At 43.5% G+C, this 21394-nt stretch overlaps 1 protein-coding gene across 1 annotated transcript in view; it reads left to right on the top strand.

Moving 5' to 3' along the window:
* Positions 1–2718: 2718 nt before the first annotated feature.
* GPR137B (G protein-coupled receptor 137B) overlaps positions 2719–21394 on the top strand; it is a 32358-nt gene continuing 13682 nt past the window's right edge. Inside the window, exons 1-2 of the mRNA XM_079971203.1 lie at positions 2719–3224; positions 20650–20699. Coding sequence (XP_079827329.1) covers positions 2853–3224; positions 20650–20699 — 422 coding nt within the window. The 5' untranslated portion in view covers positions 2719–2852. The remainder of the gene's footprint in view (positions 3225–20649; positions 20700–21394) is intronic.

Here is a 21394-nt window from a genome sequence, read left to right as displayed (position 1 = left end):
AGGATGTCCCCATTTTCATTGGAGAAGTGTTGGAGGGTATGGAGTTATCCAACCCTGGTGTTGTCTGGAGGCAATCCTGTATAGGGAAGGTTTTTTTTAATGTTTAATGTTTTATTATGGTTTTTTATATGTTGGAAGCTGCCCAGAGTGGCTGGGGCAACCCAGTAAGATGTGTGGGGAATAAATAGTAAAATTATCATTACGGAATGGGACGTCCCTATTTTCATTGGAGGGTATGCTAGTGCACTGAATAAAGGCCCACCCATTGAGCCTCAGTCCAGGTAAGACAGAGACCATTTTAGTGAATGGCTCTTTTCCGATTTCCATTGTTCAACCTGTTCTGGAGGGGATTGAACTCCCCTTAAACAAGGATCAAGTTCATAACCCAGGGGTGCTCTTGGATCCATAATTGTCCTTACAAACACAAATAATTTCTGTGGTGCCAAATGGGCTGCCATTGAAGACAGATCAGCAACGTAGTATGAAGCTAATAATTCTAACATAGACAACACATTACAAGCACATCACACCAATACAGTGGTACCTCGGGTTACATACGCTTCAGGTTACATATGCTTCAGGTTACAGACTCTGCTAACCCAGAAATAGTGCTTCAGGATAAGAACAGAAATCGTGCTCCGGCGGCGTGACAGCAGCAGGAGGCTCCATTAGCTAAAGTGGTGCTTCTGGTTAAGAACAGTTTCAGGTTAAGTATGGACCTCCAGAACAAATTAAGTACTTAACCCGAGGTACCACTGTACCTTATCATTTCCATTGGCGGAAGGAGTCTTTTCAGCAGTTGCCTCCCAGTTGTGGGATGCCCTCCCCTGAGGGACCCACCTGGTCCCTACTTAGCATGTAAAGGTCCCAGGCTCAATCCCCAGCCTCTCCAGGTAGGGCTGGGAGAGATCCTAAAGAACTTCTGCCAGTCAGTGTGGGCAATACTCAGGAGCAGCTTCCTGCACTTCTATGTACAATGGTGTCATCATGATATATTTTAGCTCCATAAGCTATTTTGTGTCTCTCCCTTGTTTTGATTTTATGATTATGGCTGAATTTGTTTTAATCTCTGCATTATTATTTATGGCTGAGTTGCATAGTGTGCTGTTCAGTTTTTGCTGAATTTCTGTGGTTTGGGGCATGATAGGGCAACTAATAAATATAATAAATGAAATAACAAACAAATAATAAATGTGTAATTTTATAATGATTCTTGCTTCTCCTGTCATGAGCTAATGGCATTGCAGTAAACTAACTGTAGTTATTAGAACAGCCCCTTCTGGTCTACATGTAAGATCTCGTTCAAGAATGGGAAGCTGAAATGTAAGGAGTCATCTACCGAATACTGAAATGAATGGAGGTCTTAGAGAAGCAGTGCCTCCTGGAATCGCACCTACTAGTGACTTGTTTTGCATTGGCAGCCATGTCATTTGGGGGACATGTTTGTGTAATCTTCATGTTACAATAGGAAAGAAATCCCACAGAGCGCATTAGCTCTCAGCTTTGTAGTTCTCATAAGTGTCCACAGTGTATCTTCTGTGACTTGGATTTACACAGGAAATGGGGATATGAAAACAGTTTTGCAGCTTTCATGGTTGAAGTTTCATGGTTGAAGTTATTAGGTTTCACTTTTCATCTTTCTTCTACTTAAGCATGCACAGACAAACAAAATGCAAAGACATACATAACCTAACCTCATGGGCACTTCTGAATGTTTATCTGCAAGCTTTTATAGACACCAAAAACCAAGAAGAAAAATCCTGCAACTACAATGATACAACAAAAAGGCATTAACCCTGTGAGGCAGAATAGGCTGAGTTTGCACCCTGAAATATGCATCTCATACACCCTAACCCTGTAATTGTGCAGCATAACACTCCCAACTGCCTCTAAACCTTGTTACATTGAGTTGTATGTGGAGCAGCCTTTGAGTTTTCTCCCAACATCCCAACCTGTTATCTGCTCTTTGAAGCACTCCCTACATCCTCACTTTTGGTGTGGTGCTCCCAGTAGACCACCAGAGGAGCTGAAAACTGGTCATAAATTGAGGAATGAAGGAGTGCAATTTTATATTTCATGTGATTACTTCTAAGTAGCCATGCATTAGACTATTAGACTTTAAGACGTAGGAAATGTCAGCACTAGATCTCATTATTTTCCCATTCTGTATGCAGATACTTAGGATATATGTATACCGAATATATTGGAATGCATTTTCATAGCTTCCAGTTGTCATGGCCAGCAATTGCAACCAAGTTGGTCACAAGGGGAGTATGATCATCCAGGCAGCTGCCATAAAGATCAGATTCTGTTGACGAAACTAGAAGGCTGACTGCTGATTTGCCCTCCATTCTCCCACCCCAGAAACTTTCCTTCTTGCCATACACAAGGATGCTAAAACTCCCAGCTTTCCCTCACTTAGCTTGGGCCAAACCAGACGAGACAACACAGATGCCTGTAACTTCAGTACACAAAAACAACAACTAGGGAGGGGAGCGGGGAATTGCACAAATCAAAATTTAGAGCCCGGTTTGTTTTAAGCATTTGTTCTTTATTTAAAGAGATAGCGTCGTTTAAAGAGCAACTCCGGGCGGAACACCGGCGAATGGGCAGGAGGCGGTTTCAATTGAGGGCACGCCGAGATGGGCTTTTCTGAGTGGCTGCTTGTCAAATGCTGACAGAGGCAGTCCTCATGAATCACTCCGGATTGCGATCATGTGCTGCAAGCCCTCGGTGAGCCGCCAAAGAGGAAGTGCGGCTTGTTTTCTTGCTCGGAGTTCCTCTGCTGTAGGAAGATGAGAGGAGGAGGAGGAGGAGGAGGCAGCCGAAGCAGGAGGCCAAGTTAGCCGGGGATGGAGGCCCTCGAGTGGAGGAGCTCCCTGGGCAACGACACCTTCCCCTCCACTCTGAGCCCCGCGGTGCCTCCCTATGTGAAGCTGGGGCTGACCATTGCCTACACGGTCTTTTATTCCCTCCTCTTCGTCTTCATCTACATCCAGCTCTGGCTGGTCCTTCACTACCGGCACAAGAGGCTCAGCTACCAGACGGTCTTTCTGTTCCTCTGCCTGCTCTGGGCGTCGCTTCGGACGGTGCTCTTTTCCTTTTACTTCAGAGACTTTGTCACGGCCAATTCTCTCAGCCCTTTCGCCTTCTGGCTGCTTTACTGCTTCCCGGTGTGCCTCCAGTTTTTTACACTGACACTGATGAATCTTTACTTCACTCAGGTAAGGAAATGGCCAGGTCTGGATTGTGCCAGGATTGTTGTTTTTTTGAGGGTGGCATTCATGCAGTTGTACATGCAGAAGTCATTCAGAAAGTCTTAGCTTTGAAATGGATGGACATGACTAAGTTATTAATTTAAGTGGGCCTACTCTGAGTAAAAGGTAGTTGAATCCCACCAGAGCACAAAAACAGAGTTTCTCTGTTGTCTCTGAATCTCAGGGAGGGGGAGAAGCAAAGATAGCATTTCTCATGCATAGGAGCTTAGCACTGAATGAAATACCATAAGACATTCTTGTTTGGTTAGTATAAACTATAGTTCAACTTGTCGTGATTTTCATACACCGAGAGCCATGTTACTTTTACACAAACCTTTGTTGCACACTTGTAGTCAGTAGAAGTTGTCCTTGTATTGGATATGTGGGGGATACTTTAAAAACCCAACATGAAATGCTTAAGCCGATCCTCAAATAGATACTGATAAGGAAGCGAAAAAGGAGGGAGGGAAACTGCTTCCTCATCAAACTAAGCAGGTCATCTGATTTTTACCAACAAAACAAAGTAAGGTTTTGCAACTCACACGTGTAGTCTGTTCAGCAAAGCGTCTGGATCTCAGCTCTGTGATCTCAGTACCATAGAGATGGGTTAGTATTAATAAAGCTAGCTATCAAGAGATCCAAATCTCTCTGGCCGTTTATTTTGATTGCAAGAATTATTTCTGTTTTGATTTCAGTCCTGTCAAGTGAAAACTTACACAAAAGTATGTGCGGGAAAATTCTCTCAGATCTGGTGTGGAGCAAGGGTTAAGAATGGAAGCAATGAGCCTGCTCTTTTTTACCTCAGCCAGGAACTTGCTAGATGGCCTTAGGCAAACCTCTCACTGTTTTCTCAACCTCAGTTCACCTTCTGGCCTATTTTGCAGGACTGTTGTTTAGGGCTAGTGAAAGAAATGCATGTGAAGTGAGCTTTAAATACTTGAAATGCACTAATGCTAAGCATTATTACTTAATACCATTGAGCAATTTGATCATTTGGACCAAATATTTAGTACTAAACAATATTTTACTTTCCCTTTTTCTTTTTTTCTTTATATACAAACACAAGCAGGAAATATAAAATTATCAGCCTTTTAAAGAAGCTGGGCAGAGCAGTTGCAATATTTTATTAAAAATGCCATACAATGCAAAGTTTCTACAGGCTTTGAAATCTCAACTCATTTGGGATATTATTTATTTATTTATACCCCGCCCATCTGGCTGAGTTTCCCCAGCCACTCTGGGTGGCTCCCAATCAAGTGTTAAAAACAATACAGCATTAAATATTAAAAACTTCCCTAAATAGGGCTGCCTTCAGATGTCTTTTAAAAATAGGATAGCTGCTTATTTATTTGACATCTGATGGGAGGGCATTCCACAGGGCGGGCGCCACTACCGATAAGGCCCTCTGCCTGGTTCCCTGTAACCTCACTTCTTGCAAAGATGGAACCGCCAGAAGGCCCTCGGTGCTGGATCTCAGTGTCTGGGCTGAATGATGGGGGTGGAGACACTCCTTCAGGTATACAGGACCGAGGAACTCACTGAATGGCTTGTGCAGTGTTCCTTTACATGCTCGCTTGGAACAAAACCCCACTGACTTCAGTGGAGCTTATTTCCAACATATGTGCATAGGATCAAAACTTTATATTATATGTTATGTATAATATAATGTAACATTATTTATTTTTTAATTGCAGTTATTTAAATACCTCCTTCCAGGAAGCAAATCCTTCCAAAGAAGATTATAAGTAACATAAAATTACATTTTTGAAAAACAGAATAAGCCTGCAAGTCTTTTGTTAAATGCAGATGAGATATTATACTGACAAACTTAAAAGAAGTTGCACACAAAAGCTAAAACACTGTTGCACACCACCCCAATCTCTGAGCAGTGCGAGTTTCCAGGGGTTCCAGGCACTTATCAAGGGTCTGTGTTTCCTTTAGGAATGAAGCACAGTAGTGACTGTGGTATATAACACATATATACAACCTGAGCCTATGAAGGAGGGGTTCATAGGATTAATGCCCTGAAAGGGCATTGTTTCTGCCATAACCGTAGCCTTGGATTCCAGCAGAAATCAGGCATGGCTCTTTCTCCAGCTTGTTGCTTTTCTTCTGCAACACTCTACCATAACTCTGCCTTTGCCTGTTGAGGGAGGGGCTCCCACCCATTTGCAGTCTGAACCCCTTAATCTCCCATCAGCTCACCAGGAAGCTAGCTTTGCTATCTCCAGAATTTAGACTGTTTGATTAGCTTTTAATACTTGCTAGATGCAGGAATCTGAGGAGTCTGGCCTACAGCTTAGCACCCCAATATCATAACAATAAATTTGTGGCAGATTTTGCTTGTACAGAAAAGCCCCCAATAATACAAATAAAAGAAGAGTTGAGAAAATAGGTCAACCTTTGAAGGAGAACTACATAAAAGAATTGCAAGATCCATGATAATAAATCACTCACAGGCTGCAATCTTGTGCACACACTTAGATGAAAGTAATCTCCACTAAATACAATAGGGGTTGATTCTGAGGAAACAATATCCTATTTGAGTGGATGCTTCAGATTCTATACAGGAGGTGGCAAGTTTGGCTTGTAATTCAGCATGTTGTCAAAGGGTGCCCTGTTAAAATCACATCTACGTTGTCACAGAAGACAAGCAAGGGCAAGTGTGGAAAGGGAGGAGAAGGGATCACTCTGTCCAGAGGCAACTTTCACCCAAATAAAAATAAGAAAGGCTTCAGATTGCTTATGTCTCACCATGCATAACACCAAGCCTCTTGGGTGTGAAGGAAAGTTACTGAATGCTAGCAAAACAATATAAGTTTGTAGTTGGACATGTTGTAAAGAGAAAGCCCATAATATTAATTAGGATAGCTGAGCAGGAGAAATACATTAGGTAATTGGTTGAAATTATGCCAGTAAACTAACATGTACAAAGCATTGGCAAAACAAGAGGTTATCTTGGACCTCATAGTACAGCTTTTGCCAGCCCACCAGTTGTTTTGGGCTACAACTCCCATCAAGGCTGGCTGGGGGTGATGGCAAATGTCCACAGCATGTGGAGGGCACCAGGTTGGCATGTTAGTAGCATGTTAACAGTAACCGCAAGCAGAGGAGCTGAACTGGAAACCTCCTCCACTTTTTGGTGCCTTTTTCAAAGTAGGAGAGATGGTGCCATTTGTTTTATCAGTACAGTCATACCTCGGGTTAAATACACTTTGAGTTGAATGCGTTTGAGTTGCGCTCCTCGGCAACCCGGAAGTAACGGCGCACGTTACTTCCAGGTTTTGCCGCTTGCACATGCGCAGATGCTCAAAATGACATCACACGCATGCGCAGAAGCAGTGAAAAGTGACGCACACATGCGCAGACATGCCGTCGCTAGTTATGTTTACCTCTAGATGTGAATGGGGCTCCGGAACAGATCCCGATCGTATCTAGAGGTACCACTGTATTTGCCAGCATTGTAAACTTGGGGAAATGGAGGACAGGTCTGGTCTGTCACATAATTGCTTGGATAGCTGGGCTGGGTTCAAACAGTGACTGGCCCAAGGTTACCTGGTTAACTTTATCGACTTGAACCAAGGTCTCTCCAGCCAAAGTCCAACTATGGAATTTGATGCCACAAGACGTAATAGTGGGCACCATCTAGGATGATTTTTTCAAGTGGCTGGACGATTTCATGGAGGGTTAAGGCTGTCAGCAGCTACTAGCCAGAAAAGTTACATACTATCTTCTACGGTATGTTGGAGTAGTATGCCTCCTAATATCAGGCGCTGGGAAATCATAGGTGGGGCTAGTATTGTTGTGCTCAAGGCTTCCAGAGGCATCTTTTTGGCCACTGTGAAAAAAGGATGCTGGACAAATTACATCTTTGGTGTGATCCAACAGGGCTTTTCATGTTCATAGGATTCTAATCCAATGGGTATTTCTGCTCTTTGAGACATTGCAATAAAAAAAATGGATTGTCATACTTGCCTGCATTTTGGGGCTCTCTTGTGGGTGTGGCTCTGTTATGGGGGTTGTAATTATGAGCTCCTTTAGTACGCGGGTAGTGCTGTGCCTCTTGGGCTTGCCAATCAGAAGGTCGGCTGTTCAAATCCCCACAACGGGGTGAGCTCCCGTTGCTCGGTCCCAGCTCCTGCCAATCTAGCAGTTCGAAAGCACACCCAAAAGTGCAAGTAGATTAATAGGTACCACTCCTGTGGGAAGATAAACGGTGTTTCCGTGTGCTGCTCTGGTTTCGGTGTTCCTTTGTGCCAGAAGCAGCTTAGTCATGCTGGCCACTTGACCCAGAAAAACTGTCTGCGGAGCAGTCAAACGTCAGCTCCCTCGGCCTGTAAATCGAGATGAGCGCCACAACCCGAGTCGTCTGCGACTGGACTTAACTGTCAGAGGTCCTTTACCTTTACCTTTTTGGTACAGCAGCCCACTAGTCCAAATTTACTTGGTATGATTGGCCATAGATTTATTATCACATGAATTTTGGACCGTAGGTTTTTGGCAGCCATTCGTTTTGTGCATTTTAAAGTTTGCCGATTTCATAACCATTACTTAAGCCATCCAAGAAGAATTTTACCATAGATCCCTATTAATGTGGAATTTGTTAGAATGTTTATAGTGCTTACATAGTTATTCACTGTTGTGCTTATGGGAATGTAAGAATAACAACCATCTGATTAAAGGGTATTGCTTCACAAGCTATAAAAAAATCATTCTGAACACATATGATTACGTAAGTGTGCAGTTTGTTAAGGGCATTGAGAGTTATTATGAGACCCCTGTGTGCCTTGCAGAGCAACAGTTCCCAGAGTGGTTTAACAGGAAACCCTGTGAGAGGACTAAGGCTCTCCTAACAATCACAGATAGTGGAAAGGACAAAAGCCAGAGTTGAGAGTTAGCAGTGATGTGGACCAGAAGCATGCAGAGAAAGAGAGCCATCCCTGATTTCTGCTGCAATCCAAGGCTGCAGCTATGGGAAAAATAATAGCCTTTTTGGGTGTTGATTCTGTGGACCCCTCCATCATAGGCTCAGGTTGTATAGTAAGTGCTAGGAACCCCTGGAATCTTGCAACATTCAGAGGTTGGGGTGGCGTGCAACATTGGTGTCAAAAGTTGGGACACATGTTTTCTGGAGGGGGGTCTGTGAGCGAGGTGTGTCTTGAGTCAAGATGGATGGAGGAACAGCAGCATTCCTGGAGGTGTTCAGGTTGATGCTTCGGCAGCAAATCTAGCAACAGGTGGAGCAGCAGAGCCAGCAGCTTGAGCGAATTTTCCAGCAGCGAGACCAGGATGGGGCAGCGGCAAGCAGAGTGGGCGAGAAGGCTCTGTGGAAAGGAAAGCGTGACTCCATGCGAGGTGAGGGCCCTGCCAGATGAGACTCTACATGGGGTTGAAACTGACCCAGGAGCACACAGATGGAAGGGGTGGCTGAAGAGATCCAGAGTGTGGATCGGCAGGACTGTAAGCAGTCAATAGCTGAAGGCAAGGGGGAAGAAGGGGTGTAGCAGGAGGAATTGGAGGTGCTCCCATGAGAGGTGGTAGGCTCTCCTTCCCTGGAGGTTTTAAAGCAGAGGTTGAATGTACACCTGTTATGTATGACCTACCTAACATTCCAGCATTGCAGGGGGTTAGAGTAGATGACCCTCTGGGTCCCTTCCAACTCCGTGATTCTATAAAGATACCATAGTCTCCACTGTGCCTCATTTCCAAAAGGAAACACAGACCCTGCTTAAGCGCCTCGAACCCCTGGAATCTTGCACTGCTCAGAGATCAGGGTGGCATGCAACAGTAATATGCCAACAAAACAAAAAGTTGTAAGAGGAATTCATCATACCAGTTAAGGATTAAAGTAATAATTATTTTGGTTTTACTTTACTTGTGGGTCCACAAGCTGGGAAACATGGCTCTAGTGCAAATCCTTCAGAGTCCCTTCTTGCAAACTTTTCAGGATGGAACCAGATGTTTTCCAAATATGTGTCTTTGTTGGTAAGGAGGGTTTGGAAATTTCTGTCCTTCTCATTTTTCCTTGCAACCCCAGCCTCCATGACTCCCCCTCCCCAAATAATTATATTTATAGTTTTGGAGCTATTGGGCTGGGTTAAGAGCTTGGGGGGTGCTGGGGCGGGGAGAGAAAAGCTGGAAGAGATGAACACTCACTCCTGCCTGCCACTTCTCTCCTGTAGATTCCCTGTTTCACCCCCATATTAGGTTTACAAATGGAGTGGAACTCCATTTTTGCTGCGTAATATGCCTTTCCACTCTGAGTCAGAGTGCTTCAGCAAGTCACTCCCAGACAAAACAGAGGATTTATTCTCAAAGGAACAGTTATCTTGATCCATTGGGTGAGATTCACAGCATAATAGATCTTTCTAATTAAGAACAAAATTGCATAACCCGTCTAAGGATTTTATCCTTAAATAGTCTAAGATGAAGGAGCAAAGACACTTGTTATTTTCAGTTTTTCAGTATGGGGCATATGGAGGCCATTTGACTCACACCCCCCCCCCCCCATGGCTTTGTTTTGGTCTACTAGCCTAAGGAAATCGTCTGTCTGTCTGTCTGTCTGTCTCACACACGGGGGGGGGGGAGGGGGGAGAGAGAGAGAGAGAGAGAGAGAGAAGTGTGTGTGTGTGTGTGTGTGTGTGTGTGTGTGTGTGTGTTTGTGTTTGTTAACCTATCTTTGTGATATCCAGAATTGCCACAACTAGGCCTGATGTAAATATTATAAACCTGGAGAGGAGGAACTTGCCCCCGTGGTGCAGCACATGCCAGGCAATTCATTTTAATCTGATCCTCCTCACCCACTACACGTGCACCAGAGGGCTCTGTAGTGTAGGCAGGTCCTATGTGTTGGTTTCTGCTCTCTTCACTGTGCAGCGAAAGGCTTGTCACAAGACAATGTTTACATTCCACAGACAGCATTGCTGTTGTGTTTCCCACAGGAAAGGGAGACTGGATGTGACGTACACTGGTTTCCTGTTTTTCACTGTTCTCTCAGTGTGATTCTCTCCGTGCTTCAGAGGAGAGAGGATGCATTTTCTGCTCCGGCAGAGGCAAGATGCATTTCTGTAATCTACCAGCTTTAAAAATGTAAATAAAGCAATATAGAGTATGAGCACGTATTCCTCATCATTCCGCTGTGCACTGGATACTGCTAATTAACATAATGGTTATGGGCCCAGAAGAAAGACGCAGTCATCTGAATGCCGGCAAAAGGATCGGAATGCAAAGGGACGGATCGGACGGTATCTGCTCTGCGCGTCAAGATGATTGATGAGGTATGTGCTACTGCTCCGGGCAGCCTGCCAGCTTCTGATTAATGGCTTTATGGCTGGACTTTGAACTTTTAAAGCCGTTTGCCGGACACAGGCAACGGATAAAAGGATCGGATTCCTATGCTGGGGAAATCGAAAGTAACTTTTAGAATGTGCTTTTGGGCTGAAGCAGCTGCAGATAACAGTGACGCAGCATGATTTAGGGCAGCAGAGAGAAAGCACTTTTGAACTTGCCTTTGGAATGAGGCTTGAAGCAGCAGAGACGCAGCTTGTATAAAGCAGCTTGTTTAAAGCAGCAGAGATGATGCAGATGGCTAATGCCAGAGTCATGATGGCCCTTCAGGATGCTTGTGGGATTCCCAAGCTCAATAAGAAGAACTATGTGGACTGGGTTCTCTATGCAGAGGCTATTCTGCGGAAAGAGGGTCTGTTTGAGGTTATTACAGACACCCCCCCAGCTCCAATTACAGATGCATGGAAGGCTAAAGATTCCAAAGCAAGGGGAACTCTTACATTGATAGTATCCCCAGAAGAGCTCTGTCTATTGCGTGATAAGACCTCAGCCAGAGAAATTTGGGACGCTTTGAGAGAGGCTCACTTGAGGACAGAAGCTGGATCTACTATGCATTACTTTAACAAGCTGCATAAGATGGCTAGCTGCAGAAGGCTGGCTGATGCACGTGGGGAATCTGATGCCAATCGGCCACATGCTCAGCTCAGAGTAGCTTGTGATACTGCCATGATTCAGAATGAAGCAGATTGCCAGGGTGATAGCTGCATGGGTAAGGGGGAGTCTTCACAGACGTCATCCCAGAGTGCAGTGGAACCACCAGATGGCGCCAAAGCTTTGAAGGCAGTGAAATGCTACTCGTGTGGACGTCTAGGCCATATGAAGAGGGCATGCAAATATCCCAGGGCCAAGACAGAGCAGTGCAGCGGAAGCTCATCGCGTGGAAAAGGCCGAGGCAAAGGCAAAGGTCCGGTGTCCAGGACAACGCAGCACAAGGCAATGGTCTCACACTTCACTCCAAAAGTTGCAGAGGTCCAGAAGACGTCTAGATCTTTCTTCGTTGTTGATTCAGCGGCTACGCACCACATGTGCAACGATAAGCGACTGTTCGTGTCTTTTACACCGCAGGAAGGTGCGATTCACCAGGCGGATGACCACACAATCCCCAGTAAAGGCTACGGAACTGTTGTTCTTCACAGTTTGGACTTATTGATAAAAGATGTACTTTATGTGCCGGATGCCAAACATAATCTGCTCAGCGTTGGACAGATGAATGAGCGGAACATTGACGTTTCCTTTAAGAACAAAAGGTGCATCATCACAAAGAAAAATGATTATGTATTGTATGCTGAATATGTTGATCGTTTATATGTTTTGTATTATGATGATGTTGTGCAGGATGACACTTGTTGCATTGCAGGTTCTAACAAAAGTTTGCATGCAGAATGTATTCATGATTTTCATCGAAAATTTGGTCATTTGGGTTTTGAGGCAGTATCTAAAATGCCTGCCTTGGTTGAAGGTATGACTATTAAACCCTGCAGGTACCACATGAAGTGCAAGGCATGCGCAGCAAACAAGGTGAAAATGGCTGCGAAAGGTAAGGTGTCTAGTAGGCAAGCTACAGAACCATACCAAATTGTTCATGCTGATTTGGTTGGACCACTAGCGCCCTCTTTGGGTGGAAATAGGTACTTCATGGTTCTCATTGATGCATTTTCCAGGTATATTTATGTGTACAATCTCAAGCAGAAATCAGAGGCTTTTCCTAGGTTCAAGGAATTCTGTGCTTGGTTGGAAAATGTGCATGGTAAGAAGGTAAAAATTCTTTTCACAGATCGCGGGGGAGAATTCACTTCTCAGCAGTTTGAAGCTTTTCTGACTGAGAAAGGAATTCAACACGATTTGTCTAGTCCTCGCTCGCCATGGCAGAATGGACTTGCGGAACGGGCAAATCAAACATTGCTTCAAGGGTTAAAAACCTTGCTACATGATGCAAATCTTCCAGAGAGTTATTGGGCCGAAGCTCTCTCATGTTTCACTTACAGTTATAATCGCAGGTTATCTTCAGCGATTGGTTGTACCCCCTATGAGAAGATGTTTGGCAAAAAGCCATATGTCAAACACATGAAAATTTTTGGTTCTGACATGTGGGTTCACTCACCACAAAACTCCAAGTTAGACAAGCGTGGTTTGCATGGTATCTTTCTAGGTTATGAGAAAGGTTCTTACAGAATAAGGATGACTGACTCTAAGACAATTAAGCTCACAAGAAGTGTTGAGTACAATGCCAAGTGGGGGGAGAATGTGGGAATTTTCCAATGTTACCCTGATGACAGTGATGAGACTGAGGGTAGTCAAAAGCAGCCACAGCAACCCACACCCACTGATGAAGGTTCTGATTCTGAGTCTGAAACTGAATCAGGTGATTCAGAGGATTTCAAGAGTGCGAAAGCCTCTATGCGACCCTCTGAAAGCTCTGATCAAGAATTGGAAGAACCATTGTTCACAATAGTTCGCTTTTCTCCTAAGATGGAAGAGGAGGGTGTTGAAGACCTAAGGCTAATTCGCAGGTCACAAAGAGCAACAAAAGGCAGACCTCCAAAGAGATTTGCTGATGAGTTTGCTAAGATAGCAGTAACAGCTCTTAAAAGCTCCAAGAAGGTATTTGAACCTTCAAGTTTCCAAGAAATCCAGGATTTGGATTCAAAGGAAGCTGAGCCATGGTTAAATGCCATGAAGGCTGCGCTTGATTCCTTGGAAAGGAACAAAACATGGGAACTTGTTCCAGTAGTTCCAGGAATGAAACTGCTTGGAAGCAAATGGGTCTTCAAAGCGAAGACTGATCAAAATGGCAAGATAGTCAGACACAAAGCCAGATTGGTAGCCAGAGGTTTTGCACAGGTACCAGGTGAAGACTATCACGAGACCTACTCACCCACAGTAAGGTATGAGAGCATTAGGCTTATGCTCAAGCTAGCTGCAGAGGAGAATCTACACATTAGTCACCATGATGTGAATACAGCTTTTCTGTACGGATCTCTAAATGAATCACTTTATATGCTTCCACCTGATGGCGTACAGGTAAAACAGGGATATGTTTGTGCTCTGAAAAAGTCCCTTTATGGTCTCAAACAAAGTGCACGGTGTTGGCACACAAAACTCACTGAAGTATTGTTTTCTCTAGGTTTTAAGCAAGGGAAAGCTGATCCATGTGTGTTTGTCAAAGAGGAGGGGCAAAAGAAACTGTATTGTTTGTTTTATGTTGATGATCTTTTATTCTTTTGGGATGATGTCACAATGTACAATAACGCCCTAGCTCAACTGAAAGAACACTTTGACATGAAAGATCTTGGTGAGGTAAACAACTACCTATCTCTGGAAATAGAGAGAGATCAAGATGGTAACATTCTAGTACACCAGTCACGGAAAATTGCTGATGTGTTAAACAAACTAAACCTGATGGATGCTAACCCTGTAGACACACCGATGATAACAGGTTATCAGGTAGATGACACTGAAGAAGCATTTTCTGACACTACACTGTACAGAAGTGTGCTAGGCAAGCTAAACTTCATTGCCAGATGTTCAAGACCAGACATTGCTGTTAGCTGTAATTTGCTAAGCAGACAAGTCAACAATCCTACTGTTAAGGATTGGAAAGCTCTGAAACGCGTAGCACGCTATTTGAAAGGCACTATGCATTACAGACTGAGATTTAACAATCAGAAGTCTGGTGGTCTTGAGATATTTGCAGATGCAAGTTTTGGAAGTGACACTACAGACAGGAAAAGCACGTCTGGAGTTTGCTATATGTACAATCAGGGTCTATTTGATTGGTCATGCAAGAAGCAAACAACCGTTAGCTTAAGTACTTGTGAAGCTGAGCTGAATGCACTGTCTTATTCACTTAAGGATTGTGAATGGTTGTTACAATTGTGCAAAGACATGAAAATTCCTGTCAAATGTCCAATCCAGGTTTACCAGGACAACAAAGCATGTTTGGGTTTGCTGAATTCTGAAGGTTGTAAGCAAAGCACGAAGCACTTGCAATTGAAGTTGCAACATGCTAGGGAACGTATTCAAAAGGGACTCGTAACGGTGTCCTATATGCCAGGTAATGAAATTCCTGCTGATGTATTGTCCAAGATTGTATCAAGGGATCAACACTGTACCTATGTACAGAAGTTGGGTTTGTACTGATATTGTACGAACACGCTGCCCAGTGATGTTCACAGAAAGGGGGAGGATGTTGGTTTCTGCTCTCTTCACTGTGCAGCGAAAGGCTTGTCACAAGACAATGTTTACATTCCACAGACAGCATTGCTGTTGTGTTTCCCACGGGAAAGGGAGACTGGATGTGACGTACACTGGTTTCCTGTTTTTCACTGTTCTCTCAGTGTGATTCTCTCCGTGCTTCAGAGGAGAGAGGATGCATTTTCTGCTCCGGCAGAGGCAAGATGCATTTCTGTAATCTACCAGCTTTAAAAATGTAAATAAAGCAATATAGAGTATGAGCACGTATTCCTCATCATTCCGCTGTGCACTGGATACTGCTAATTAACACTATGTTGCCATGCTAATGGGTCAGAGCCCAGTTTAAATGCAACACTGGGTGTATGCAATAATGCTTGAGTTACATTCTTCCTGTTCACCCAGTGTACATTTTATTGGGTCTTAGATATGCAATAAAGGGTACCCTAACTGGAGCAGTGTCCTAAAGGCTGCTGATTTCGAAGTGAATGGTTTTTGTTTCCTGCTCACCATTTAGTCTCTTTCAGCTTGGCTAGTGATCCTGAGGCCAGGGATGCCATTAGCAGGTCGATAGTTCGAATCCCCATGACGGGATGAGCTCCCGTTGTTCGGTCCCAGCTCCTGCCCACCTAGCAGTTTGAAAGCACATCAAGTGCAAGTAGATAAATAGGTACCGCTCCAGCGGGAAGGTAAACGGCGTATCTGTGCACTGCTCTGGTTCGTCATGCTGGCCACATGACCCGGAAGCTGTACGCCAGCTCCCTCGGCCAGTAAAGCGAGATGAGAGCCGCAACCCCAGAGTCGGTCACAACTAGACCTAATGGTCAGGGGCCCCTTTATCTTTAGTGATCCTGAGATTTCTCTGTCTTCTCTTGTCATGTGTAGTGTTTCCTCTTGGCTCTCAAAATGTATCTGCTGTCAGGCTGTGTTTTACACGTAGTTAATATGGAATGTGTCTGTTACTCAGCACAAAGGGTGCTTTCATATATGAAGTATGAATGGCCTCTGTAGCTCCCTCACATGCAAATGCCATTGGAAAGTCGATGCAGAAGCAAGAGTGGAAGAGAGGCATTTGTAATGTAAATGAACATTCTGGTCTATGTAGTTTTTACATTCGGATTATACATCATTTATGTTAAGTCTTGTGTATCAAAGCACCCTTTTGAAAGAAAAGATTGAAGCTATAAGGGGATTAATGATTCCCACCCATGAATAATTCTCCAATTCATTTCGGAAGGAATATGAAACAAGATACAATCCTGGATATCTTGTCAATTACTATCTGTATTATTTGGATATACGGTGGCCACAGTTTGTTTAACTTGTGTTTTGTAATTCTGTATTGTATACATCTTTCCTTGCACATGTTTACATTCACTGATCACTTTCATTTTATTGTCACTTGTGTTCTTGTGACATAGGTATGTGAAGTGTTGTTTCCACATCCTGATTAGTTCAGTGATCTTCACAGGGGAAAAGAAAATAACGTTGAATAAAGTAAACAAGCAATCTGTGTATTCTTATCAGTTGTGATTGCAACACTTGGAATTATGATGATTCCATCAGGGTAATCACATCTTTGACTTTTCAATGCTTATCCTCAAAGAGAAGTTAGCAAAGGTATTTCAAAGACATGCCTAGAAACAAGAAATAAGAATGCAGATTGGTTCAGGAAAATTATTTCTGTAAGTATTCCTAACACATGTTTATACCATGGCTAACACATACCAGTATTTGATGCTGAAAAGACTCGTTGTTAAGATGTAATCTACCAGATGGAGCTGAAAATCTTTACAACTTTAAGCAATTTGATTGTTTGTGCCAGCCATATTTAAGCTACTTTATGGGACTTCAAACCCTGCTTTTCATTTTGGTACGAAGAAACTGAAGGCTAGTTTGCTGCCCTAGGATATGGTGGAGGGTGCTATCCTGTCACCAGTGTTTTAAAATCAGATTCAGCTGTCAGTCTGGTCAGCTTTTACCGGTATATGTGAAATAGAGGAACCACCATCTTGTCTTTCACATCAGGCTTGTGCCATCCTGCCACCCACTATTTCTCAGCCTAAGCTGTTTTGGAGCCTAAGCAAATAGCATATTGTGTATCTACACAAGATGGGGCAATTATAAGTATCAATGGCCATTGTTTGGTGTTTACATCACCATATGAGTGCAAGAGAAGACATGCGTACTTTCCCCAATTGTTTGCTTATTCTACTTCCTGCCTCCCAGTTTAACATTGGAGAGCCACGCTCTTTTTGCAGGTGTGCTTAGGCATGGACTATTGAGATTAGCTGTGAGCACCACATTTTTACAAAGATGAAAACAAAATGGAGATGAATTAGAGGATAGTGATGAATATGAGTAACAAGTTTGGAACATATTAGCAAGTTTGAAGCATATGGAAAAGGTTAAGAGGAAGTGGCACAGAATATATTTAGATCAGAAAAAAAAGGGGAATGTGCCAGTTCTCAGGTCTTTATGCATCCAGGTCTTTAAACACACTTTCTAGGGAGTAAGCCCCAGTGAATAAGCTGGGACTTGCTTCTGACTTGCATAGAAGTGCACTGTTAAAGGCTTCTAGTTCGAACAGCGGAAGGGAACCCGTCTGCTGGACTGCAGCTCCCGTAATCTCTGATCATTGGACTATGGTGGCTGGGACTGATGGGAGATGGGATCCAACAACATCTGGAGGTTCCCCGCCCCTGGTTTATATTAAGTGTTTTTCTACTACCTCTCTTTCAAATCGGAACCAGTGAAGGTAGTGAAGGTCCTGTGTGAGTGTCTGGAGGCGGCTGGAGGATGGATGGCGGATAACAGATTGAGGTTGAATCCTGACAAGACAGAAGTACTGTTTTGGGGGGACAGGAGGCAGGCGGGTGTGGAGGACTCCCTGGTCCTGAATGGGGTAACTGTTCCCCTGAAGGACCAGGTGTGCAGCCTGGGAGTCATTCTGGACTCACAGCTGTCCATGGAGGCACAGGTCAATTCTGTGTCCAGGGCAGCTGTTTATCAGCTCCATCTGGTACGCAGGCTGAGACCCTACCTGCCCGCAGATTGTCTCGCCAGAGTGGTGCATGCTCTAGTTATCTCTCGCTTGGACTACTGCTCTGTGTGGGGCTACGTTTGAAGGTGACCCGGAAACTACAACTAATCCAGAATGCGCCAGCTAGACTGGTGACTGGGAGCGACTGCCGAGATCATATAACACCGGTCTTGAAAGACCTACACTGGCTCTCAGTACGTTTCTGAGCACAATTCAAAGTGTTGGTACTGATCTTTAAAGCCCTAAACAGCCTCAGTCCAGTATACCTGAAGGAGCGTCTCCACCTCCATCGTTCTGCCTGGACACTGAGGTCCAGCGCTGTGAGGGCCTTCTGGTGGTTGCCTCGCTGCGAGAAGCCAAGTTACAGGGAACCAGGCAGAGAGCCTTCTCGGTAGTGGCACCCGCCCTGTGGAACGCCAACTACCAAACTTTTAGAAGACATCTGAAGGCAGCCCTGTTTAGGGAAGCTTTTAATGTTTAATAGGTTATTGTATTTTAGTGTTCTGTTGGAAGCCGCCCAGAGTGGCTGGGGAAACCCAGCCAGATGGGCGGGGTATAAAAATTATTATTATTATTATTATTATTATTATTATTATTATTCTAGGGCTCCTTAGGGATATTCACACATTACAATAGAAGAGGATAGATATGCACTATATAGTTCCAATGAGGCATCTAATCATAAGCCTGCATTTTTATTAAAGCTTATATGTTTAATCAGGGCTTGTATTTTAAAATGAGCTTAAAGATTTTCAAATGTTTTATGCCAGGCAGAAGACCAGCTGCCTAAGAACCTTGGCAAAATGTTTTTCTCCTAGACAAGGGGGCCCCCTGATTTATAGCAGAAAACAATTCTCAAAGTCGTAAAAAGGGAATTACAGGCTGAGAGCCAAGGTTACACTGACCCTACAAATTAAGGGTTGATAAATAGTAAAATGAGCCATATCTTCTTCCTAAGGTTAAAAAGGCCAAGAGCAAAATTGAAAAGCAACTGGTCTGGCTGGCAGAAAGAGCATTTTTGGGAAGTCTTTTCTAAAGCTGTTTCTTTCTTAAACTAAGATCCTTTTAAGATTTCTTTTCCTTTTAAAAGGTTATTTATGTATTAAATATATTAGCTTAAATATAATTATGCAAAGGATTTAAGAAATGCTAGATTCTTATTTCATATAGTTGTAAGAGTTGTAACTATCCTGAAATTAAGTCAGCCACCAGCCCAGCCTCCTGCCAGACAGGAGACGCCATTGAGCACTCCTGATATATGGTTGTCAGGCCTTTTGTTTAGAAACCTTCAAATGAAGGAGATCTCTCAATGTTGATGTGAACTCAAAATCCTTGACATATGTTTAAGATAAAAATTCAAGATTAACCATCTGTTTTGGAAGGCAATAGGGCAAGGAGGGCAAGAGGTGAGCTGGTAATTAAGATTCCTTGTTGAGACACATGTAAGATATATTACTACTTATTTGTCATTTATAGATAGAAGAATATATAGCTTTTTGATTCCCATAAAAGGACAGAAGGAAATGGGTGTATCTTTTTTGATTGGTTCTAGCAAACAGCCAATAGGAATTTCAACCAGGCTGATTGGACAGAGGCAGCCACAGGAGGAGCAAGGGGGCTGGATTAAGGAAATATAAGTGCTGGCCAGAATGGCAGGAGGCCAGGCCAGAGCTTGGTAACCATATACCACTGTGCCTCATATTTATTTGTCTGACAAATAAATTATTATTTTAATTTCTCTATTGCTGTGTTGAATATTTCATTCCAGCTAAGTGTTAACCACAAGCAGGGTGCTACACCAATACAGTTGTTTGACCCCAGTCCCCATCTCTCCTAACCATTGCCTAATGGATACCACATTGGCTACTCCTGCTGTTAAGTATTTACTTTAACCCTAACTCCACTACTTTCTACCATGTGTCCACCTGGGGTGGAGACACAGACTGAGGGGAACCACAGTGATCTCAGCTGCTTCTTCATTTCTGCAGTTTACGCAAAGTTAACAAGAAGGATGCTTAGTCATTTCACTTGTTACAGTGCAAAAGTGGGCACATGCTAAATATATAACAGGCACTTGCTTTTTCTACTTTTATGTGTAAAACAGCCTAGAAAAAGGATATTGGGTTTCAGCCAAGCAGGCTGAAATTGCTCATCAGGAAATACCTATGTTCTGTAAAAGCAGCTGAACAATGGGAAATCAACTTATGGTACTTAGGATGTGACAGAGGGCTCGTCCATACCATCATTTAATGTGTCAAGTAAGCTTCATGTGCTTCCATTAATTCTTTGTTGTCCATATGACATTCTGCTCTTTGTTCTCCTTTTTGGAAGATCTCAGGTATTGGAAAATCCAGACAAAGGGACTGGAAAGTGTAGGAAAGCATGATATTGACAATGGAGATACAGGAAGCTTAGTACAGTGGTACCTCAGGTTAAGAACTTAATTTGTTCTGGAGGTCCGTTCTTAACCTGAAACTGTTCTTAACCTGAAGCACCACTTTAGCTAATGGGGCCTCCCACTGCCACCACGCCACTGCTGCATGATTTCTGTTCTCATCCTGAAGCAAAGTTCTTAACCCGAGGTACTATTTCTGGGTTAGTGGAGTCTGTAACCTGAAGCATCTGTAACCTGAGGTACCACTGTATCCACATTAAACAACAGTGTTCTCAGTCCCACAGCCCAGGAAACTTCAGTGAATAAGCCAAGCCTTCTCAGCAAAGGCCCATCTCTATTAAAAGGACAAGAGAGTGGTAAGAATATTTGAACCTTTAATTGTGTAAGTATAATATGTACTTTCATTTTTATTACAGGTGATTTTCAAAGCTAAATCAAAATACTCACCAGAACTACTTAAATACAGGTAAGAAACACCTTTCCTGTAACGAATAAAAGGGAAAACAACCATTCATTGCTGGCTGGGCCATATTGTAATACATCTCCATAGGAACTGTATTCACCTACTGAAAGAAGTAATAATTACATTGCAACATTTTCGTGAGAGTTTTAGTGATTCTGAGGCACACTTTAGTCTGTTTATTGTTGGCATTCATCTGTCTCGAGAGACCATGGAGTGCACCTCTGGGGATGAAGTTAAACCACTAGAGAATCACAGTGCCTCTTGTGGCTCCAGAGAATGGTAACTTGTAACTGCTATCTCCTGCACTGTTTTTGCTGTGTTAGTCGCACCAAAGTAGCACAAGCCTGGGCAGTGTGTATGGAGGTCCTGTTTTGCCCAGATGACAAGACCTCCATCTTGGCCTCACTGATGTGGTCCAAAGGAAAGCAGAGCAATACGTTTGGCACCAGCTTAAATGCAGGAGTTGCTGGAAGAAGGTGTGCAAGACGCCATCCCACCATCTTAGGGTCTCCACTCCTGAATTGTGTAGGGTTTGTTTCTTAGCCTTCTCTTCTCCCGAAGGGATCCTGCAATGCAGCAGGTAACACTTTAGCCTACCGTGCTTTGAAATAAGTGTTGTGGTTTTCTTTATGCATAGTATGTGCAAGGAACAGCAATGCATGCATGTAGCTAAATAGATATGTGTGCATTTATCACCA

Source organism: Podarcis cretensis (genome assembly GCF_951804945.1).
Source record: "Podarcis cretensis genome assembly, chromosome: 3".
NCBI classification, from domain to species: domain Eukaryota; kingdom Metazoa; phylum Chordata; class Lepidosauria; order Squamata; family Lacertidae; genus Podarcis; species Podarcis cretensis.
The sequence above is the reverse complement of the archived record's forward strand: the minus strand, read 5'-3'. Positions and strand labels throughout refer to the sequence as shown.